Source organism: Candoia aspera, chromosome 2 (genome assembly GCF_035149785.1).
Source record: "Candoia aspera isolate rCanAsp1 chromosome 2, rCanAsp1.hap2, whole genome shotgun sequence".
In the NCBI taxonomy this organism is placed as follows: domain Eukaryota; kingdom Metazoa; phylum Chordata; class Lepidosauria; order Squamata; family Boidae; genus Candoia; species Candoia aspera.
Window position 1 is genome coordinate 20919871 of NC_086154.1, and position 24661 is coordinate 20944531.

Below are 24661 nucleotides of genomic sequence, written 5' to 3' on the forward strand. Positions count from 1 at the left end.
TTTTAATATGCTGTCTAGGTTTGCCATAGCTTTCCTCCCAAGGAGCAAGCATCTTTTAATTTCATGGCTGCCATCACCGTCTGCGGTGATCTTGGAGCCCAACAAATAAAATCTGTCACTGCTTCCATTTCTTCCCCTTCTATTTGCCAGGAAGTGATAGGGCCAGATGCCATGATCTTAGTTCTTTTAATGTTGAGTTTCAACCCAGCTTTTGCACTCTCCTCTTTCACTCTCATCAAGAGGCTCTTTAGTTCCTCTTCACTTTCTGCCATTAGGGTGGTATCGTCCGTGTACCTGAGGTTGTTGATATTTCTCCCAGCAATCTTAATTCCAGCTTGTGATTCATCCAGCCTGGCATTTCTCATGATGTACTCTGCATATAAGTTAAATAAGCAGGGTGACAATATACAGCCTTGTTGTACTCCACATAGGCATCCTTAACTAATACAGATGATTATAGCCAAATACTTTGATGGAAAGTTTGCCCATCTGCCCAGAAAAACAAAACAAAACTGAAGATAAGCGCTAGTGATAAAGAGGACGTGGGAGACTATAGGGAATAGTCTTCATTCATGGCACTAATTCTGTGAATAGGCAGGCCTTCCAAGGCACTTTGTGAGAATGTTCACAGCATGTTCTCAAAATTGCAGAAGCAGCCACTGGATCAAAAATGTTGTGTTTGCTGTATCTTTCATAGAACAAAATTGGTTTTCTTTCTGATAGCTCTGCAGAAAACAGACAGATCTGGCTGGTAACTGAATGTTCAGCTCCGATTTGCTGTTCTAACAGCCTGCTTGAGCAAAGGACCAGAGTCAGTTTACTACCTTGTTTTCAGTAAACTTGATTTTAAAAGTGTGAAAATTGACTTCCTGAAAGAGCTATTATCATATGATCTTGCTGAATGGAAACATGTGTTTTCAGTGTGTGGGCACAGCAAACTGAAATAACATCCCCTAATATTTCCATAACTGAGCCATTTTAACAACCAGAAAATTAAGGGAAACTGTTTCATCTCAGTCCATCCTTTAGTATAGTGAGCCACAACAGAGCTCAGTTAACCATTACCGTAAGCAGTTACCAATTATCAGGTAGTTTCTGATGAATTTATCATCAGTTATACTCTTTTTATTTATGGATACAGCAGATCTTTTATCATAGTTGGTCTTATCATATGATCAGTGAGCAAATGATCTGCATGAGAGCAGTGGAGCAGGCTACCATCATATGAGGAGCAAGATATTACAAGAATTTTGGAAGACACGACAGAAGTAGGCTGGGTTTAGTCATATGTGACTGCATTTGTGCTTGCTTACATCTCTGAATGATTTATTCATTTACATTTCTATTTTGTTCTGTGGAGTCCAAGGCAGAGTATACAGGGATTCTATGCAATTTCACATTTGAATGCTGAGCAGGCCCAGACCTGTTTAGCTTCAGTATCGAGTCAGTAAATATGCCTTTAGGCCCTGCAGAGCAATCTAGTTTTTAGAATATTAAAGTAAGAGCACGTAAATGGCTTGTAAATACAAAGTTTTTCTTTTCCTGTGTAGCTAAGATAAGTTGGTTCACTTGTACTAAGCTTTTGTCCTGATCTAATCTCGGATTGCTGTCTTACCTGGTTTTAGTTACTCCTTATTTTATTCAGCTTACCCTGCTTTATTTAAAACCAACAGGGTTCATATTATTAGGTTTGGTAAATCATTTATCTATCTATCTATCTATCTATCTATCTATCTATCTATCTATCTATCTATCTATCTATCTATCTATCTATTTTCTATCCCGCCTTTATTATTTTTAGAAATAACTCAAGGCAGCAAACATACCTAATGCTCCTTTCTCCTCCTGTTTTCCCCACAACAACAACCCTGTGAGGTGGGTTGGGCTGAGAGAGAGTGACTGGCTTAATGTCACCCAGACAGCTTTCATACCTAGGGCGGGACTAGAACTCTTAGCCTCCTGGTTTCTAGCCTGGTGCCTTAACCAGTTAACTGCCTGCAAATGAAGTCATGCAATTTATTAGCCCCCTTCCCAATAATGAGTCTTACTTTTTAAGCTTCCCAAACATATCAATTATCTATAAGGACGAAAGGGGAAAAATAAGCTTCTTCTGAGACGTCTCTCTGCTGCTCCATATAAGAGCTTTTTACTCATGGAACAAAGTAAGTGGCTATTCTTTCTCTACAGCAAAAGCTAAGTTATCAGTGGTAGATAGCAAAACACTTTCTCTGCCAGGGATCCTAGGAAAGGTTTGATAAAAAGTTTGTGTATGCAGCAGAACATTCAAGCATGATCTGCTAATCATTTACTGCAGTGATTATAATTTATGAAATAAAATATAGCTGTCTTTATACACAGCAGCTGTCTGTTGCTTATTCGTTCTTTACTACATGCAAAGTTGTCTGTAGTAGTAAGTTTGTTTTTAGAATTTCTTTGTGAATTTGGTGCTTTATTTAGACCTTTTTCATAGCTGAGGGGAACTGAGGTGGAGAGCCGAGATTTATTAGTAACCTTTAAATGTCATGTAGCAGATGGCCAATACTGCTGAACTGTCTAATTTTACAAGGGTTAGTATTGCCTGTAATAGTAGAAAATGCTGTTTGTTTCCCAGATAAGCTTCCCATTTCACCACTGATGCACTGAATTGTCTTTTTCGTCCTGTTTTCTCATGCTGGTGATTACAGATAAAGATCTGTTATAAATGCCAAGAGAAGCTTCCTTGGGGTGGTGGTCTGAATATGAGTACTTAAGCTACTTAAGTGTGGCAACCAGAAATACTGTATTTCTTTGGATAGTTAATCCTCCAGCACTAACATTTTATGATAATAAGAGATGTAGGAGAAAAAAATGTGCTTTCACCTGATCAACTAACAACTCCAGTGCTTGTAGGATTAGTTGAATGTTTTGTTTTCTTATTATTCTGATTTCCATTGCTTTCAATGTTGCACGAAGCCCAGAGTCTCCTGGAGTTGGTCATCATATAGGTGAATAAAAATAAATATATTAAGGTCACAAGGGACTGTTAGAAGGAATTCTTACCAGGGTTCATCCCAAACTGGGAATGAAAGGACGCAGGCAGTTGCTGGAACAGAGGTTGAAGGTTTATTTCCCAAGAGCATGTACAGAGTACAGAGTGTGCTGGTTGGAAGGTGGCCACACCTGTATTTCCCCCACAAGCCCTTTATATAGGAGAGCTTGGCTGTTGCTTTGCAAAGGTGTTCCCGCCCCCTAGGAACTTGAGGAAAGTGCAGTTTACCCGATTTCAGAGAGGAGGCGCTCTGTGGCCAGGCCCCCTGCTGTTGGTGTTTCCTGTCCTGGTCGTCTGGGTCTCCTGCGGGGCTGTGGCTTTGTCTCCACCTTGGAAGGAATCTTTTGTGATTGGATTATGGAGATCTGTTTGGCTGGGGAAGAACGTTTACCTGGATGGGCTCTGCTGAAGTCTGTGAATGAGCAGCCTTTTGTGTTCCAAGGTTTCTGACTGAATCGGAAGGGAATCCTTTGTTTAAACAGTTGGGCTTCCTCTTATAGATTACTCTCTGGCATCTCCTTTTTGCATCCAGCTCATTCTATGTGGTGACCTTTAACCTTTTACCTTGCTCAAGGAGAAGGCAATACTGCAGGGAGACAGTGTTCTGGGGGAAGACAACATGGAGGGCAGGGAGAGATCTTAATTTTCTTCCAACAGGACCATAAGTTACCAATTAGATCTTTGATAACATTTTTCCTTCTTTCATAGCTAAGCAGAGTATGTATTATTATTTGCTTACGTATCTGATAAAAGTGTACTATATAATTCTTTTGGCAAGCAAATATTCTATTGCAGAGGGCAGAAGTAACATTTCATAGGATGTTATATTACACAAAAACTTTTTGGTGTTGTACATGTTTTCTGTCTTTAGTATTATGCACTATTGGAGTTCTCATACTAATAGTTGTCAGTCCAGTAAAGGTTAAGGAGGATTATATAAATTCAAGCAGAGTTGACATAAGTGAGGTAGTCCAAAATAAATACTTGGCATAACATTTATATATTGCATATGTTATATTCTTGGTATATTTTACTTGAAATTTGCTTGCTTTTAATGGATTAGGAATTCAGTATTAAGAAACAGTGGGAAAAACATCCATTTGGATATTGTTGTCACACAGTTGCTTCCTCCTCTGACACAATGCACATCAGTTTGCCAAGTTTGCCTTTCATAACAGGTAGTTCTTGGTTAACAAGCATTGGTTCAGCGACCATTTGAAGTTACAACGGCACTGAACAAGGAAATGTATGAGGAGACTTATAGCCGGGATCCCGTATTATAGACTTACAGCAGCATCCCGTAGTCACGTGATCACCATTTGCAACCTTCGCTGCCGGCTTCCGACAAACAAAGTCAACGGGGAAAGCGGCAGGATGGCCTGATAAACTAGTAGAGACAAGTGAGTGAGCTCCAAGATGGGGCTCTAATGTAGCATTGGAAAATAGACAGTTGTCCATATACAAAACTCAGGGCTGTAATGACTTTTAAAGGCCCCTGGTTGTCTTAATCCATTCATATACATTAAAATTATATTGAAAGCAATATTGAATTTGGTTTGACAGATCATATAACATGTTCTATGTTTTAATTGTGTTCTAATTTCTAGGAATACATTATTCGTGTACAAAGAGGGATTTCAATGGAAAACAGCTGGCAGGTAACTTCTTAAATTCATAATATAAAGCAGATTTTTTTCCTTCAGCTGAACTATGATGATCCAGTATTGTTGCTGTATAACTTCAGGGGGGTTTTTTTGGTAGAGTCATTTGGCACAAATAATTTTTGAATGAAAGAAGTTGTGGAGTAGGATCAGAGCTTAGCCCTTTATTTCTTTCCTGCATTCAATTTTCTTTGGCCATAACTCAGTTGGTTCATGTTAAATTATCACTCGTTTTTAGATAACTCCAAGGCAATTAAGGTTAGTAAAGCCAAAGTGTATTATAGGTGTCACTCAGAACAGCCAGGAGCAAGAGCTACAAGGTTGCATAATTCTTATTTAGGATATTGATCAAAGGCATTTAGTATACTTGACTGACACAAATGCAAAGAAGAAATGGTTTTACAGCTGATAAGAGGAGGAGATAGAGTAAGAGGAAGGGATATCGCCCTCAGGGAGAGATACAGCAGCTTCATCCTTTGAAATGCAGGCCTGTTGCTTTGATATTTGAGAGCGCCAAAGGCTTCACTGTTGTTCTAAGAAGCTGACCCCATATTTCATTTCAGAAGGACAGGTGATAAGGGTGCTGCTCGTGAGCATCCCTGAGAATGTTAGTTGTTCCAGAGGCACAAATTCCATAGGAAAAGGAAATATTTTTATACATATAAAGAGCCCTGCTGGATTAGGCCACAACCTCGCCTATTCCAGCATTCTTTGTAACCAACTAGATATATTTGAGAAGTCACAAGTCTCAATGTTGCCAGTCACTCCAAATTTGCCTTCTGAGATTGCTCCCCAGCAGAACAGATTTAAGGCGTGCTGCCTGTGGTTCTGAAGATAGTAAACAACTGTTGATCTTAGGAGCCAGTGATAGTCTGATCCTCTAGGAACCTGTTCTGGTCATCTTTTAAAATTATCCTACCATACCACCACTGCTGGCAGTGAATTCCTCAGTTTGACTGTCCATTGCGTGAAAAAGGTCTTCCGCCTATTGGTCCTGAATCATCCTACATTTAGTTTAAGTGGGTGACCTCAAGTTTTAGCAGTACTGTATGAAAGAATGAGAAAGAACTCTGTTATCTCAGCCATGCCTAATTTTATATACTTCTGTCATGCCCCCCACTTACTTCCCTTTGTTCCAGGAAAAAGAGACCCAATTTTATAAATGTACCTGGGAATGATTACTCCTTAATCATGTCATTAGTCAAGCACAAGTCCATTAAACTTGCCTGTGCACACTGTAATTTTCTTTGTGTAATTAAATTGAAATAATTTTGCTGTTATAGGCTCTTTGTAGAGGAGAAAGCGGAGTTTTCCTTTTCTTCCAATTCTTAAAAGATTTTGTATCTGATGCTGGTACCTCTCCTCCTTGCCATGAATCTTGTATCAGCATAGCTGACTATCATACTGTGCTGCTGCGACATGTGGGCCAATGGGAGAATTTTGAACCTATGCCTGAATTATAAATTAGATGAGATTTAAAGTGTATTTGAATGTGTTATACCCAACTAATAAAGTGTTGTTTTGCAGATTATACGAAGATACAGTGATTTTGATTTGCTAAATAATACTTTGCAGGTAAATTCTTCTTCTTTTCATATAAAACTGTATTTTAATTTTTGATCTGTATATTGTAGCTATGTCAGTTTTGCCTATGTTCACTCAGATTTTTTTACATTAATTATACATTAAACTCTGATAGAAATCTGCAATTTAAATAAGTAAATGTGCATACATTTTAAATACATGTTTTTAAATTACCTCAAAACAGATATTTATATAATCAGGATTAACTTTTGGGGAGACAACTGTTTGAGAGACTTGAAAACAAAATCTGAAATCTAGTGGCTAGCTAAGTTCCAGCCCAGCGATTAAGCCAGGCAGTAGGCATTAGAACAATCTTTAAGTGATTATGGAAGAGTAAAATCTGAACGTGGGAAAGTTGCAAATGTTGACACCCAGCAATAATTTAATTTGAAGTCTCATCTCTTTCACTGCTACAAAAGCAAATGTCATACTGATCTTTTAAAATTAGGTCCTGAAATGCAGCGTAGAAAACTATTTTATCAATTTTGAAAGGCCTTTCTGAATGGTGCTGTTTATTGTGCAGTGCAGTAGTGTCCTTTTGCTTTTTAAACACTGCAGTAATTGTGTGTTTTTACTTTCCAGGACACTGGTTTCTTTCAGTGTGTGTGGGAAAATACCAGAAAGGGGCTGTATATTAAAGTGTCCAGTGGTTTGCAGGCAGAAGAAGGAAGCTTGTAGATGCATTATAGTTATTTTCAACAATTCTCTTCCTGCTACTCATACTTTGTCAGATACTAATAGTAGAAGAGTTGTGTTAATATGGTTTCATTCACTGACACCTCAATACCAGCTAGTGGAAATGCACATTACTAGTCAGCATGTGCTGGACTAAAAATGTGTTGAATTTCAGAAAAGGGTATGTTTTATGTTTTGTGAAGCATCCAAGAACTTCTGTTGATGGACAGTATAGAAATACCGCAAATATAATAATAAAGGGGGGTGGGGGTGGGGTGGGTTTTGTATTTGGGGTTTTATTTTTGTAAGCTGCCCAGAGTCACCATGAGTGAGTTGGGCGGCCATATAAATCTCTTGAAAGGATGAATGAAAGATTGTGAGCGATTTTACTGTCATAGAGAGAATCTGAGAGGCCGTTAGATATTGGAGGCTTTCATCTCCATGTGTGTAAGTCCTCTCATAGGAGTGGCAGAAAGCTTATTTATTGGTGCTGTTCTGCTTGTGGTGCTCGGAAGGTAGCGGCTCCTATTCAAAATAAATCCATAGGAACCTGAGTTTCCTTGTTTGCTGGGTAGCGAAAAGTCCTAATTTATATCAGCTCTGGAGCTGATTGACTGAATTCCATTGTTTCCATGGGAAGATGAAATTTTGAAAAGTGAGAAGAAAATTACCAATCGAAGAAAATGTCTGTAGCTCAGGGTTGAACTGTGGAGTCCTTGGTGCTCTCTGAGCCTTGTTGTTTTCTTGCAGACGTTTCATTGCCTGACTAGGCAACATCTTCAGTGCCAAGAGGGAGGGGGCCTTGCTCTCTGTTTATATACTGTGGCTTGCCCTGCCTGTGTTGGTGGGGATGTTGTTCTCTCCTTGTTAGTTCCTTGATTAGGTTGTTGTTTATAGCTTGATTGACTGAGTTGATAGTTCCTTGATTGTTCCTCTATTGTTCTACAATACCCTAATCAAGGAACTATCAAATCAATCAATCAAACAATAAACAACAGCCTAATCAAGGAACTCACAAGGAGAGAACAACACCCCTACCAACACAGGCAGGGCAAGCTACTGTATATAAACAGTGAGCAAACCCCACTCCCTTTTTGAGCTGAAGATGTTGCTTAGTCAGGCAATGAAACGTCTGCAAGAAAACAACCAAGCTCAGAGACCACCAAGGACTCCACAGAGAAGAATTTTTTTCTCCTGCCATTTTCCTCCTTGGTTCCAGTAAATGAGCAAGAAACTAGATACACAATTTTAGAAATCAGTGATTTTTTTTTCAGCATTGGCATCAGTAAGCAATTTTAACACTGAGTACAGTTTGCTTTTTAGATTGCTCCTAAGTTCAAGGATCATTATGTTCTTTCACAATAGCTGTGCAATTGCACATCCAGCTTGGTAATTGTTGTTACATCACTTTTTAGATAAGGGTTGCATGACACCATGCTGACATGGCAGCATGGACTTAATACATTAACAAGTTCTTCTGTGGGATGTGCAGTGATGGCTTTGAATATATCACTGTGATACATCCCTGTATTTTCTAACAAATACAGGCATCCTGCGTGTTAGTCATTCCAGCTTTGTTCAGGCTTAGATAAATATAACAGAAATATAAAGTGTTTACTCAGCTAGCTTCAGTGGAATTTCTTGTTATTTCAAAATTGTTGAAATGCATTAATCAAATGTATAATTTCCTTTGCTGGAGAATGAATGAGTTTAGTAAGAGTTTCTGTAGAAAAACATTCCTCAGACAAGGGAAGAAACAGTTCTTCTGTACTCACAAAAGCCGTGAACTTTCCTTCCTGTTTCTGTGTGGACTGATGATTTGGCTTGTTTTTTATCCTTTTCCTCCTTTTTTTTTTTTTTTTTGAAAAAATGTGCTGTTTCTCAAAATAATTAAGTGTTCTCTGGCCCCCAAAACACCCTAACTCGCCCCAAATCCTTTGCATCTTGAGGATACCTTTCTTTAAAACAATATCCAAGATACTTCCATCCCATCATAAATATTCTCTGTTACCTGCTAGCAGTGAAGTTATTCTCCATATTTCATCACAATGGGATGACGTGTTAATAGCTTTTTTTAAATGTAGATTTATTAAAAATTTGGTGGAATGTAACAAAAATATAATAAACAAACCAAAACAATACGACAGTAATAGTACAAATTAATACTGTATTTACTACTATTTACTTTTATTACTTTGAGCCACTTTGGTGTAGTGGTCAAGGCATCAGGCTAGAAGTCGGGGGACCCTGAGTTCTAGTCCCACCTTAGGCACAACGCCAGCTGGGTGACCTTGGGCCAGCCACACACACTCAGCCCTAGGAAGAAGGCAAGGGCAAACCACATCTGAAAAACCTTGACAGGAAAACTGTGGGGACTTGTCCAGGCAGTCTCCAAGAATCAGACACGACTGAATGGATTAAAAGAAAACCTTATTACTACTAAGAAATAAAAAGGGGCCATATAATATAGATAATTTTTATTTCTGTTAATGTAGAATTAATATAGACCCAGTCCTTTAGCATATTATTAAATCTAGACTATGTAAAATCATTTTAAAGATATATATACATTTCCAAAATGGATAAAGAGCACATCTTTTGAATCTACTCTGTAACATCTGGAGTGTACATTTCTTATCACATATACAGCATAATTCTCTTTGCCAAACCCCAGGCTTGAAAATAGTTCTTCCACATTTTTAGTATAATTCTGTAATCACATCTACATCTTTAACTTCTATGTTTCCCCCTGAATTATGTTAATGTATATAATGACTTGAAGCCAAAAAAGAACTAAAAAGGGACAGGACGTAGTGATAATACAAGTACATCACAATCTAAATCTTTATTCCTGGAACGATGAGTTCTAAGATCTTTGAACTTTTCTTCTTAGAATGAAGAAATGAGTCAAATTCTGGCTTAGGAAGTACTTCTGTAAGATTCCAGATAGTTCCAGCTAAAAAATACAGAATGCTGACTTGCACAGTCCATCCTCATTTTACTTTTTTATTTTTTTTAATTAAGACTTTGACAAAAAGTTGTCATGGTGCTTCATTTGTTTTACATGGCAGTGGTTTGTTCTGGTAACATAAGACCATCAGGGTATATTTAGGAATGTAACTTTGGTATGTTTCTAAAAACTGCCATTTTTATTGCTAATGAATTAATATAAAGTTTTAATCAGAGCCTTTATTCTTTGTGGTGTGAATGAGAGTCTTTACCCTCTAATGTTGCTGAACTACAATTCTCCACATCCTTCACTACTGCTAAGGTGGCTGGACCTGTTGGAAATTACAGCTCAGCAACATCCTTGGTTTATCATGATACTACTATAGATATTGGCATGTGAAACCATGATTTGCTGTAAGTTTGGTTTGTTGAATAAGCTATGAAGCCTAGTTTATAGAAAACATTTAAGCTAGAAACTATGGTTTACAAATCAGAATGGCTGGGTTAGTATATAGCAGTAAGCCAACAAACCATCATATGGTTTATGCAGTGTATGAACCCAGTCAGTACTTTTTAAAGAATGGATATTGGTTGCATTTTTTTTGCAGATGTAATGAATGTATTTTATACTAGTAGTTTTCATTAGGCCTCTTCTTGTTTTCAAGATTTCTGCTCTTAGCCTACCTCTTCCTCCCAAAAAATTGATTGGAAATATGGATCGTGAATTCATTGCTGAAAGACAGAAGGGCCTTCAGAACTATCTCAATGTGATTACTTCTAATCATATCCTATCCAACTGTGAACTAGTAAAAAAATTTTTGGATCCAAACAACTATTCTATTAATTACACTGGTAAGGAAATTATTTTGAAAATTCTTTATTGAAGAATCAAATATCTCCACGAAAAGAAATGTGTATGTGCAGGGATGTGTATGCAGTAATGTGTAACGTTGTACATGTGTAGTCCATGAGCTGGTATTAGGCAAACATGCATTTACCCATAGGGTATGGCATGCAGGAATTCCTTTCATAGCTTGCACCATACTAGTAATAAGTTATATACTGTATGTTGAAAGAGAAGGCTTTGGGATTTTGAAGTAGACATGCATAGTATTGTACTGTGAGACATAAATATAAAAAAGTTGTGTAGGATTTCAGCTGCATAGTGTTTCTGGTAAATAGGGAGTGGAGGTGATGTTTCAGGGCTGGCTACGGACCAGAAGTGTTAATAGCAAAGTCTTCCTATTTTGATGTTCTCCATGGGAACTGATAAAGTTTCAAAACAAAATCTAAATAGGTCTTCTGATTCCCCCAAGGGTCTTTCAGACTTATATCCAGCTCATTTAAGTAGATTCAACCAATAGAATTGGAAAGGATAGGGAGAAGTAGAGAGGATAAAATAGATAGAAGAGAATATAGGGGACGTAATTCCAGCTAGTGGGAAATTCAGCAACATGCTTAGCATGTTGTACTGATATTGTCTTTGAGATCTAAAATGTTCAGTATCCTGAACATGCAAGAGATGCACCAATCTGAAATTGGCTTACATGACCATAGGGCTTATGTAGAGAGTAAAGAAGATGGCCTTGAGGGAGAAAGGAGAGAACTGTTAGCAAAGAGATGAGAAGGAAAACATATATCAAGTCTGGGACATGTAGAAAGTGTGCACAAACATCTCAGACAGAAACCTCTTTAATTTGCACAGTTATAAAAAGAGGAGAGAGAACACACTCAGGCTTGCAAGATTATGTTACTATAGCCAATCTAAATCTATCTTTAGTTTTCCATGGAGTTTATTTCTTGGTCTGCTCTGCTTTGTAGGGCTGACAGATCCATTACTAAGTCAATGAGTAGATAAACATTGCCTAAGCCCAAACAAAAACATCTGAGACCAGGACCCCCCTCCCTGCCAAATTCACATGAATATAAAAGACAGAGGAGGGGAAGCACTTCAGACTTAAAAGATTCTGTTGCTATAGAGAAATAAAAGTAGCTTTAGGCCTACGTGGAGTTTGTTTCTTTATCTGGTCTACTCTATAGAGCTTACAGCTTTTGGTTGTATGGAAGGTTGAGCTGATTTACTCCACAAGTTAACTGGTTCAGCTTCTGCTCCAGAGGAAGCCCTAGGATGACATTTTGAAGTGCCTCCTCTGATGCTGTTGAGTGTCTTCTCATTGGTGGGGAGCCCTGCCTCATTCTTCCTGCCATCTGCGCGTTGCCCTTTCCCTCTAGAAGACCTGGACCCTTGGCTGCTTTCCCTTTCTTTCCTGCCAAATGGAATAGAAATGGAGAGCAGAAAGAGAGGAATTGGCTTCCACCTGTGGATTTCCCCTTCTCTCCAGAAGTCCTGGAGAATAGAGAGAAGCTAGTGATAGTTTCGGAACACTGTGGAAAAATAATGCAAGAGGGGTCTCAATCGGGTAGTTGAAGGGCAAGAAACTGCTGAAAAGCGGTAATTTCCTAACACTACTGCCATGATTTCAAAGAAAGTATAAATAATAGTATATTTAATTAGAAAAGACACTCTGTTACCATCCAAAAACAGCCTTTTATTCAGAAGTTACTTATGCATTAAAAAAATCTAGTTGGATGTATCTAAAGCAATGCAAATCATGGTTCTAATTTAAAACATTAGCCTGATCTCCTTTGGAACTGGCATGCTTGCTTCTCTGTTCTTCTCTGCTGCTAGGAGGCATCTAATCCATTTTAGATAAATTGAACTGTAGCTTATCTTAATTGTGGTTGATGGGAACAGGCCAGCTTTATAAACCATGATTTACAATTACAGTAGTATTTAACCACATTTTGTCCATGTTCAGGCAGCCCAGTTTATTTTCCTTCTACGTAGCCTTACCAGAGCTCATTATTATAACATGGAGCTGTGTTAGCATTGCATCGAAATCAAGTAGCAGTCTTAAAACTGGGGCAGCAGGCTGTCTTAAATTAACTGGCTGCAATATCAAACCTATTCCCAAAGCTGTATTTGTTACAAGGCTGGAGCAAATTATAAATACTTCTTGCTGTGTTGAGTAACATTAGATAAGTTGCCTCCTTTTCAAATAATTTCACTATCAAATGGAGACAGATATGCTGACAAGTGGACCCTGCCATAGCACGGGAATAACACTAAGAAGAAGGATGTCTTAATCAATGCAGTGGATTTATTTGAAGGATGGGCAAGAGCTCCACTGAAAGTGATCTGGTTGATTACGAAGTCTAAAGGTCGAGAGATTACAAACAGGTGTAAGGACTGGTGAAATAAGTGCCTTTCTTTAGTAAAAGGGGGATTCTGATAAGGAGTCCTTTTCCTGAGACCATGTAGCAAAGTGCTGGCCCATCTTTCTTGGTGCAGAGAAGCTCCACATATCAGTCATATTTTGCATGTCTCCGTTGATTAGAGTGGCTTTCACATATTTCCTCTTTTTTATCCAGAGAATGCATGATTTTAGCAGCAGCTCTCTGCGTATTTGAAACTAATGAACTGGAAAGAGGTCTGTCAGTTCTGTCCTAGAGCCCATCAGCTCATGGAACTGCCTGCGCAATAGATTTGATGTCCTTGTTGGTCTGTCCTGCTGAAGCATTTCACAGTTCAGGGATTTTCCCCCCACTGGGCATTGCTTTCATGTTCAAAGATGAAACACCTGAACGCAGTGGGGGGACCTAAGAGTGGAATGCCACTCTTAGCTTTTGAATTTCCTGGCCGTCAGTGTTTATTCCTGGAATGTTATCATTACTGAACTCTGTGCTTGCAAATCACACTAAAGGAAACTTAGAGACTAGCATATATTCCAAGCAAGTGAGAAATTATCCCTGCAATTGTTTAATGCTTCTTTGTAAAAGAGAAATCATCAGAAGCTGTCGTGGAATATCTTGCTGTATCTCGTGCAGGAGATTCAGTGCCTGGATTCAATACATCTGTAAATGTGTGTTTCAATTTACAAAGTTCCTCACTTGCCAACACAGAATTGATAAACACCTAAGGGTTCCCTTAGGTGGGGGGAACCCTGAGGTGTTTATCAATTCTGCTTGCAGCACTGAACTAGCCTGATGGAAAATGTGTGTTGCCTCACAGAAATGCACAAAGGTTTTCTCAAGGTCTCCTATACACTTAGGCACAAAATCCAGTTTATTTTTGCCACACTAATTCTACATGTATTTTCTAGTATTTTATATTGATGAAATTGTAAAAAAAAACTTATGATGCCTTCATCCTTATTGTTTCAATTTTCTGCTGTATATATTATGTTATTTGTAAATATATTTTCCTATTTTAGCTTAAGCTTTTAAACTCTTTACTAGTCACCCTGGGATAACTTACTGTTGAATGTTGACACACACACACACATAATTTTAAAGTGGAAATTAGCTTTATTGTAGACATTGTCAATATTTATATAACACCTTTGCAAAACCTATCTCTGCAGAAATTGCCTTACAGCATGTTTCAATGTTTTTTCGGTCGGAACCAAAGTGGGAAGTGGTAGAACCGTTAAAGGATATTGGTAAGAACTTTAGTTATATGTCATAAACTTCAGAATATGTGGTTGCTCTGTCCAACTCTGCATTCTGTTTTCAGTTCTGATTTAGATTGTTTTGTAAGCAAGCATAGGGGGCAAGCCTTTATGCAGTTGCTGATTGTGAGAATCAAGATTCTGCTGTGAACCTATTTATATTATAGAGTCCTATTGCAGGTATGTGGGCTCCAAACTACCTCTGCGCTGAAGCAGGGGACAAAGGGTTTCAATCCCATAATTATCTGCCCTCCCTGCTCCCACCAAGCAGAGTCCTGATCGATAAAACAAACATTTACAAATTGCTAATTGTGAGAATGTTTTTGTTTCTAGCTTGGTCCTCAGAGGTTCTTTCCAGACTTGAGATCCTAGTAACTGGAAATGCCAAGTGCTGACTGGGTCCTTTTCACATACTGTGTTAGTGAATATTAAGCTTCGTACTGTATCTTAAAACAGTAGTGCCCCTACTCTTTATCTTGGAATGTGCCTTGCTGGGTTGTACAACCAGAAACTTGGAATCTTGCTGTGACTTGTGTAAAAAAATTAAAACATTTTTTGAATGCTACAACTGTAAAATACACATTTTGATGAGCTACATGGTTTTTCTTAGGCTGGAGGATACGAAAGAAGTATTTCTTAATGAAGATTAAGAATCAACCAAAGGAGCGACTAGTACTAAGTTGGGTAAGTTCCTTTTTTGTGTATTGGAGGCATTATCTCTTACCAAAATTGCAACATTGATTTCTTCCTTTTTGCCTTATATGCATTAGAATCATTAAAAAAAAAACTCTGAGTACTGTCTGTAAAGTTATGCAACTACTGTGCTATTGTAAAGAATTTAGAGGTGACCTTGGGGAAAATATGAAAGAGTGGTTAAGAAGGGACTTGGAGAACAATTATGCAGTCCAGAGAGCCAAGCAAACATGAGAAAGAAACTCAAAATATCCACCTTGATTTTCTTTAGAATAAAATGGAGGCGAAAGTAGGACAGGCTTCAAGGTTCTGTTATTATAACCTACAACAATAAAGTAACATTCCTGGAATCCCTGCATGTCTGTTTCTTGACTTGGCTTATCTTGAAGGGCTGACTTTTGTAAGATTATATTAATTGGCAGGATAGATAGGATAGATCACTTAGACAACAAATTCGGACAGTTTATAATTTGTATGGTCCACTGATTTGCTAAATCAGTGTTGTAACAAAACCTGGAGTAATGGATATCATTTGTTTACTGTAAAGATAAAACAAAAACACAGTCCTGACATTACGATTGAGGAAAGGAAAGAGACTATATTGTGTTGATTGGAGATGATACATTAGATTTCTTTCGTTAAACTGTGAAAGCAATTGGAAAAATGGAAGGCAAATGCTGAATAGGATATGTTAACTGGTTCTTTTTCATTCCAGAATACTTATGGAATATCTGACTCTCTAATTTTTGAAAATACTTTATGTAGCATATGGATCCTGAACACTATGACATTTTCAGTTGCGTGGTTCATTCATAGAAGTATTCTCTTTCAGAGCCACTTAAAGCTGCAAGAAGAATTCCTTTTCTGGTCTTGTCCAATTGCATTTACTAAGGGGGGAGAGAATGTGATTAATGTCATCATTTTGTCTGCTTTCATATATCTCAGAGTTTCTGGACTGTAAGGGAAAGAATGCGAAACCATTTTTTAAGGAATGGAAGTATTTGGAGTGAACCAAATTCCATTTCTGAATGACATCAAAAGTAAAAATTTAAATCCAGTAACATTTTTACACACTGCATTATGTAGTAATTATTATATTTTTAGGCTGACCTGGGGCCGGATAAATACTTATCTGACAGAGACCTTCAGTGTGCCGTCAAGCTTCTTTCTTCATGTTCTGTAAGTAGTTAATTAGCTTTAAAACACACAAATACTTTCTTATACATAGATTACAAAGAGGTCAACAGTGAAGACTTGTCCATGATTCATCTTGATTTCAGAGACTGGCCTGTAGATTACCATCTGAGTTAATTTATGAAGAAGGAACACTGATCTTTGGGGGGCACATTTGTACCCTGTTTGTGAATGACAGCTACCTTGTTTGAGAATGACAGTTCTCTTGTCCTTGTCTCCCTCTCCATTTGTAGATTTCCTCTAGATTAAAAAAAACAAACAAAGCCTTTATCTGCTTTAAGCCCAGAGGCTAAAGTTGTATTTCAAATTCACATCTATACAGCTAGCCAAAGTTTCTATATATTGCAAGCCAAGCTGAGCAAAAGTTTACTAAAGCCTACTTAAGATGTATCTTGAATTGTGATCCTGTGCACTCCAATGTGGAACTAGGTGAAAGGTCCCCTGTGCAAGCACCGAGTCACGTCTGACCCTTTGGGAGGACGCCACTTTTGCAACGTTTTCTTGGCAGACTGTAGCAGGGTGGTTTGCCATTGCCTTCCCCAGTTGTCACCTTCCCCAGCAAGCTGGGCACTCATTTTACCAACCTCGGAAGGATGGAAGGCCAAGTCGACCTGAGCCGGCTGCCCGAGAATCCAGCTTCTGCTGGGATCGAACTCGGGTCATGGGGAGCGGTTCGGTTGCAATACTGCCGCCTACCACTCTGCGCCACACAAGGCTCCTAATGTGAGACTAAGTCCCATGTAATTGCTGGGGGTGGGGAAGGCTTTATGTAAATAAGTATAGGTAAAGGTAAAGGTTTCCCTTGACGTAAAGTCCAGTCGTGTCCGACTCTAGGGGGCGGTGCTCATCTCCGTTTCAAAGCCTTGGAGCCGGCGTTGTCCATAGGACACTTCCGGGTCATGTGGCCAGCATGACGACTCGGAACGCCGTTACCTTCCCGCCGAAGCGGTACCTATTGATCTACTCACATTTGCATGTTTTCGAACTGCTAGGTGAGCAGGAGCTGGGACGAGCAACGGGAGCTCACCCCGCCGCGCGGTTTCGAACCGCCGACCTTCCGATCGACAGCTCAGCGGTTTAACCCGCAGCGCCACCGCGTCCCATTTGTAAATAAGTATACTGAGGGTAATATTAATTCATTTTCTTCTCTTGACAGCATCCTTATATTTACAAAGTCATTTTTGCCACAGCCAGTGAATCTTCTGCACTAGTCATTAGACACTTCAGTGAAAAAGGAACTTTAAAAGACTTTATTTATAAGGTAATATAAATAATATGGATTTGGTGATGCATTTCATACATGTGGAACATGTATATTTAGGGTTTAATTGGTTAAGAGTATAGCTTAACTAATGAATTTGCTTTGGTGTTACCTGGATTTTGCCATCTTTTGTTCTTTGTTTTTATTGTTGCAGTATTCTGTTATTCTCTGTGTTTGTATTTACAAACCACCCAGAGTTGCTGGGAGATGTAAAAATTTAATAAATAAGTAAATAAGTAATTCTTCTGTCATGTGAGCAATAAATACACATAAATTCGACCTCCCTCTCTGTGGTAAGCACCCGTAGAATTTCAGCTCCCAGTATCCCTTATGCCTGGTAATGCTTCGGCTGCCACTGTTGGAGACAAAAGTATTGGCAGCTCCTCATCCTACTAACACGTACATGTAGATATACTGTACATAACTCTGAGATCTTAGGGGGCATTTTCTCTTCTATCCAAGAGAGAAGATCCACATCTAATATTGCCTCTGTTATTACACTGGCGTCTGAAACCAAGGAAAGTTTCTGTGTGTCTTTTGTTTGAAAAGTCTTATTGAATGTACAAATAAAGCTTACATTGCTGTGATACCCAGAGAATTTCGGCAATTGAGTTGGTCAGTGATAAACTATATTTAAATAGTTAAAGAAATTGTAGTTAGCCGATATATAGTAACCAAAGCAGGGATTTCTTTTAAAAGGCAAAACCAAAAGATCCGTTTCCGAAGAAGTACTGCAATCCGAAGAAAATTCAAGGTCTTGAACTTCAGCACATTAAAACATTTGGCAGACAAATATTAGAGGTAAAAAAGGTTTAATTTTCTAAATTAATTTTGGTGTGGCATCAAGACATGATCGCTCGAAAGATCAGAAAAATTGTGTCTGTCTGAGGACAATAAGAAGTGTACCTACAGCCCAATTTTGCTGCATCATTTTAACATACAAATTGAAAATATAACTGTTGTGTCTAAAATCCATTTTCCCCCCCAGGGCAGCTCCTTAGAGAACTTTGCCCCTTCTTATTATACTTAGTATGAAAAAAAGTATTGGAAGAAATAGCACTAGATCCTTATCCTTAGTATGAAAAAAAGTATTGGAAGAAATAGCACTAGATCCTTATCCTTAGTATGAAAAAAAGTATTGGAAGAAATAGCACTAGATCCTTATCCTTAGTATGAAAAAAAGTATTGGAAGAAATAGCACTAGATCCTTATCCTTAGTATGGAAAAAAGTATTGGAAGAAATAGCACTAGATCCTTATCCTTAGTATGAAAAAAAGTATTGGAAGAAATAGCACTAGATCCTTGTCTAATCTGATATATCTTACTTGTTTTTTTTAATCCGTTCAATCCTGTCCAATTCTTGGAGACTGCCTGGACAAGTCCCTGCAGTTTTCTTGGCACGGCTTTTTGGAAGTGGTTTGCCACTGCCTCCTTCCTAGGGCTGAGAGAAAGTGACTGGCCCAAGGTCGCTCTGCTGGGTTCGTGCCTCAGGTGGGACTAGAACTCACCATCTCCCAGTTTCTAACCCGGTGCCTTAACCACTACACCAAATGGGCTCTCTGTCTTACATATAGACATAACCCTAACCAAGCAATTCAAAAGGCAGATATGCCATTTAGAGCATGGTGATGGCTTTAGAGGGAGAGAACATATGCTATGGATAACATGAAACTGCGATATACTATCCGAATGTTAATAGAAAGGGTATTCAATATGAGAACAGAATCATGAGAGGTTGTAAACCAGGACAAAACCGCTTAGTGGTGAGTGAACAGCAACTGAACCTGTCGTAGGATGGAAGACCCTAATGGATGTTGTGATTATGTGAGGGATGGGATATATCTATGGCAAAGTACAACAGATCTTATGATGGAAGTTCAATTTCTGAGTCAAATTGAAATATTTTTTATGTTTGGTCCTCTAGGTCTTAAAGTTCTTGCATGAGAAAGGATTCCCATATGGTCACCTTCATGCTTCCAATGTTGTATTGGAAGGGGACACGTGCAGGTTACTGGATTTGGAGAATTCACTGCTGGGGCTCCCATCCTTCTATCGATCCTATTTTACACAATTCCGTAAAATTAATGTACGTTGAAGCAAATAGTTTTGCAGATGGGAATTCATTTTCAGTGTGATACATTGCAGTAGTCTGTTTAGAAAAAGCAAAAACCCTAATGTTGTGAGAAAGTAATTTAATTAAAGCAGCATACGGAAGTGTGGATCGGTTCGTACGTTATGCTTCTCTAGGGTAGTGTATCTAATCATGTTTGCTGGCTCCTGTGACCAGTTGGTTCAAGTGAGCCTATTGAGTACTTCACAAGAACTTTAGATAACATGAAATGCAGAGTAAGTCATACATTTCTGGCCCTTTGTATTCAAAATGCATAGCTCATCTTTCAGTTTAGAAAGAAAAAGAACAAGAAATGGAGGGAGGACAACACAAAAGACAACCAGAAGCAGCAGAGTGAGAACTATTATCTAACTCTGAAATGCAGTTTTATGTTCCTGTTTTTTCCAGATTCTAGTGCATAAGAAACACAAGTTACAATTCATTTGCTGCACAAATACCAGTTCTCTTTTCCTAAAGATGTACAGTAGTTATGCAGAACTCACTTATTAAAAGGGATGCTCAACCTATCGCCTAAAGGCCATATAATTTGGAAAGATAAATTTTAATTTCTATCTCGGCATAGTTTTTGGAGCATGATCTACAAGGTACAACTCAGATGGGAGGTGCAACTTTTGTGTTTCAAAGTTGTGCATCCTGGTGTTATGCCATTAAGGATAATAACAGTTTGGGGAGGAATTTTTTTAAGTAACTGGGAAAGGCTTTCTAGCTCTGTTATGATGGTAATCCTAAAATCACTATTTTTGTGTGAGAGCTCTGCCTCCAGCGAGACAGAGAATATCATTTAAATATCTGGAATTGGACTTCATTTTTTTAATTAAAAGCCTTGCTGAACAAACTATGTAAAAATGTTTAAAAGTTCTTTTGTTGCTTAGTTTGAATTTCTTAAGAGCTGGCAGAGCTCATATGTGACTCTTCTTACAGTAGTTCTGTACTCCTATTTATTGAATTTATCATATGGTAATCCACCAGAATTGGTGCTCCAACCAGCTAGCAATATATTTTTAAAGATAAAACAACAACAACAACAACAACAACTATAAAAAACAAAAATTGAGTTGTTAAAATTCATTAAAAAGATACATTTTATTTAATCAATTAAAATTCATGTCAGTTGACAAACCATGAACACCAAATGCCCACAGGAATAGGAACATTTTTGCAGGATTTAGTCCTTTGGTAGGAAATGGGTTTTTGTAAGCCACTTAGCATCTGCTGGAATGGGTGGCCATAACCAATTTAAATAAATAAATACATAATCCAAATCTGGAGTAGTCTACCAGAAGGCCATCTCTTATGTTTCCATCAAGCATTCCTCCAGGGATGGGACTAGAAAAGGGACACTTCCCAAATATCTTCAATCCCCATTTTAATAGGATTTTATTTATTTATTTATTCAAATTTCTATCACCTCCCATCTTCCCCCAAAAAGGGGGATTCTGGGTGGTTTACAATAAAATTATCCTTTTAAAAACATCGACCTATAAAACTACAAAATAAATAACCAAAATCATAAAATAATAAATATAAATATAAAATCCAAGTGGGAGAGATTACATTCGGTAGGGAGAACTCTATGCCACCAGCCATCCCCAGGAAGAGCTATTGCCCTTCCCACCCCTATTTTGCTCTAGATAAGTGCATATGTATTGATGGTTACCCATCTATACTTTAATCATTTTTTTCCACACACATTGTGTGTTAAATGCTCAGCATTGCTCATCTGAACTGACAACGGGGGCACAATAATTGATATTATTAAATATTCTACCAAGTGTATTTTGTTTTCATTATTTGTAGACTTTAGAAGCTATAGATGTACACTGCTTTGGACACTTGTTGTATGAAATGACATATGGGAGACCCCCAGATTCTGTTCCAGTGGATAGCTTCCCTCCTGCACCATCCATGTCTATAGGTCAGTGAATAACTTGGATCAATGCTCATCCTGTTTTAAACAGAAATTTGGATCATTCATATAACTTGAATCCATATGGATAGATGGAATCATCAAGGGGACATTCCATACTCTATATCCAAGAATGCTTAGGCTATACGGATATTTCTCTGTAATGAAAAGCTAGATCTTTGGGCTGGTGGTAGGGGATGTGTTGAGGAAATTCTTAAACTGTTGCCCCCAGTTCCCTCCCAATATGTGATTGTAGCATGTATCAGTGTACAATTAGTTACCTTATGCTAGTTTAAAAGACAATACAGTAGCTGTTTTTCAGCAGGGCCAAATTCATAATCTGATTGTTAAAAAAATACTATAAGGCCTATATGTATATGGTGATTATGTCCACCTTTGTATTAGAACCTCTGTTTTTCTCCTCTCCTCTCTTATTAGTGACTGTTTTAGAATCTATTATTTCTTCTGAGGCCATGAAGAACGGCATGCCAACTGTCTCCAGGCTCCTACAAATGCCGTAAGTGATAAAGTAGAGAACCTGAGAATGGACTTGAAGAAGACCACTTTGGAACGAACCAAAGATCTAAATAGAATGTGCAGCAATTATGAGGTTTATGAGAAACTGCTTAAATGGCCCTCCTGGTTTGGAGGTCCCATGAGAAGTTATTCTGTGAAGCAGCTTCCTCCCTATATATTTGCAGTAGTTGGTATATATCTCTAAAGTCCTAAAGATCTTGGAATTTAAAGCCATAAAGCAACACTTCTTCATATATCCATTCATGCCTTAAGATCCTTCCTTGATAACTTTTCAAGTTTCTGCCTTCACTGAGGGTGCACTATTGTACAACAAAGTAATGAGGTTTCCCTCATGAGCAGCCTTTCCTACAGCGGCTTGCTTATACTGCAGTCTTTAGAGGCGTAACCAAAAGTACTCTTAGCTATTAAGATACTTGAAGTTTGTTGTAAATGTAGTGTGATAGATTTTTATCTTTATTCTTGCATTTGTATGATGACACAATTGGCAGTTGCCGCCCTGATTTTCAAGATTAGCACTAAATAAATGACTGAATAGCTGTTTTAAATAAATGCAACAATACTATTATAGACTTTGATTGAAGCTGCTTAACCAACAAGTTTAACAAAATCGTGTACAGAGCCAGTTTGGTTTAGCGGTTAAGGCACCAGGCTAGAAACCAGGAGACTGGGAGTTCTAGTCCCACCTTAGGCATGAAAACCAGCTGGGTGACTTTGAGCCATTCAGTCTCTCTCAGCCCAACTCACCTCACAGGGTTGTGGTTGTGGGGAAAATAGGAGGAGGAATGAATATTAAGTATCTTCCCCACCTTGAGTTATTTGTAAAAATAATAAAGGCAGGAAATTAATTTTTTTTTAAAAAATACCTCCATTTTCTGTACATTTGTGCAAAACGATAAGGAGCAGTTTAAGTCCAAGTGCAAATAGTAGGCTTGGTATGGCTATGCTTTCTTCCTGGTGTCTGATTTTTTGTTTTTAAATTTTCCATTAGGTTATTCAGTGATGTTCTCCTAACAAATTCAGAAAAAACACAGTTTAAGGTACAGCTGGATGATACTGTTTGGTTTGGGAGTCCATTTTATCTAGCAGTGCTCCATACATTATACAATCACTACATGTTGCCATCACTCCCCCAATTGTTCTAGGTCCTCATATAATCTTACGTCACTTCCATATTAAGATTCTGCATCTGCTTAAAAGCAGCTCCAGACTTTGGTCTTCTCAGGATTTCAGCAATGCTGTGGAGCTAAACTGATTTAATTCTAGCTCAGTTGCTGTAAGCTCTTCTTTCATTTCCCTAGCAGTTTTTACTTCCATCAACATCAGTCTGCTTTTTCTGTTTTACTTTTAACTATCCTTTGCTCTTCGACAACATTCTTTGAAACTATCTTTTTCTCTTTGTATACTTTATACAATATTTTTCTTTCATCTTTCGCCATCATTCTCTTACGTGCATTTTTCTCATCAGTTTCTCCCATTTTATCATTCCATCCCACATCCTTTTGTATATTTCCCATTAGCATGATTTCACGCCTTCTATGGCATTCTGTAAAAAGCTCTTTTCATTTTGTCCCATGAAGTTTCCACATCCTCTTTCCATTCATTCTGTTAGGACAGAAATTCCTAATACTTTTTCATACAAGACCTGTACTTTCACTTCCTGCAGTTTTTCTACCTTCACTTTTTTCTTTCACGGTTTTCCTTTTCCCCATGTTTTTCCTAAAGGCTGCTCTTAATACTATCAAGAAGTGATTTGTCCCACAAAACATCCCATCACGCTTATGTCCTCTACTAAGTCCCTCATGTATTCAAAACAGACTTTTTTCTGAATCATTCCTCTCATTCATTTTGAGGTTTCCAAATGGCCTAATCACTTGTTCACTCCTTTCATACTCATTCTCATTCATTCACGTCACCTAGCAGAAAAGCTTTTTCCCTGGATCGTATTTGCTCAGAACGATGAACATTTTCTCTAAAACCGCTGAGCTGCCGATCGGAAGGTCGGCGGTTCGAAACCGCGCGGCGGGGTGAGCTCCCGTTGCTCGTCCCAGCTCCTGCTCACCTAGCAGTTCGAAAACATGCAAATGTGAGTAGATCAATAGGTACCGCTTCGGCGGGAAGGTAACGGCGTTCCGAGTCGTCATGCTGGCCACATGACCCGGAAGTGTCTATGACAACGCCGGCTCCAAGGCTTAGAAACGGAGATGAGCACCGCCCCCTAGAGTCGGATTCGACTGGACTTTACGTCAAGGGAAACCTTTACCTTTACTAGAGTGTAACACGCAAGTATCACCTCTCTGGTTTCCTACTGCATCCACAACAACCTTGGTGATTCATACTTTCTAATATGCATATTACCCTTTTTATTTTTTATTTTTAAAGAAACTTTATTAAATTTTCAACATGCAGATAAAATGCAAAAAGATAGGAAAAGATTAAAGAGAGAGTAAAGAGAAAAGAGACAAACTAAAAAGTGCAGAAAGAAATAGAGCAAAAAGAGTGACTTTTGACCTTCTCCCACAGATACAAATAAA

The 24661-nt window shown here is 38.3% G+C and overlaps 1 protein-coding gene across 3 annotated transcripts in view; it reads left to right on the forward strand.

Annotated features, from left to right (window-relative positions):
• Nucleotides 1–24661, forward strand: part of PXK (PX domain containing serine/threonine kinase like) — a 51147-nt gene that overhangs the window by 11147 nt on the left and 15339 nt on the right. For all 3 annotated transcript variants that reach the window (XM_063291493.1, XM_063291494.1, XM_063291492.1), the window contains exons 2-13: nucleotides 4636–4686; nucleotides 6217–6264; nucleotides 10563–10749; nucleotides 14322–14399; nucleotides 15019–15092; nucleotides 16206–16280; nucleotides 17452–17556; nucleotides 18256–18357; nucleotides 19481–19642; nucleotides 21485–21602; nucleotides 22032–22110; nucleotides 23119–23167. In XM_063291493.1, the coding sequence (XP_063147563.1) occupies nucleotides 4636–4686; nucleotides 6217–6264; nucleotides 10563–10749; nucleotides 14322–14399; nucleotides 15019–15092; nucleotides 16206–16280; nucleotides 17452–17556; nucleotides 18256–18357; nucleotides 19481–19642; nucleotides 21485–21602; nucleotides 22032–22110; nucleotides 23119–23167 (1128 nt within the window). The remainder of the gene's footprint in view (nucleotides 1–4635; nucleotides 4687–6216; nucleotides 6265–10562; nucleotides 10750–14321; nucleotides 14400–15018; nucleotides 15093–16205; nucleotides 16281–17451; nucleotides 17557–18255; nucleotides 18358–19480; nucleotides 19643–21484; nucleotides 21603–22031; nucleotides 22111–23118; nucleotides 23168–24661) is intronic.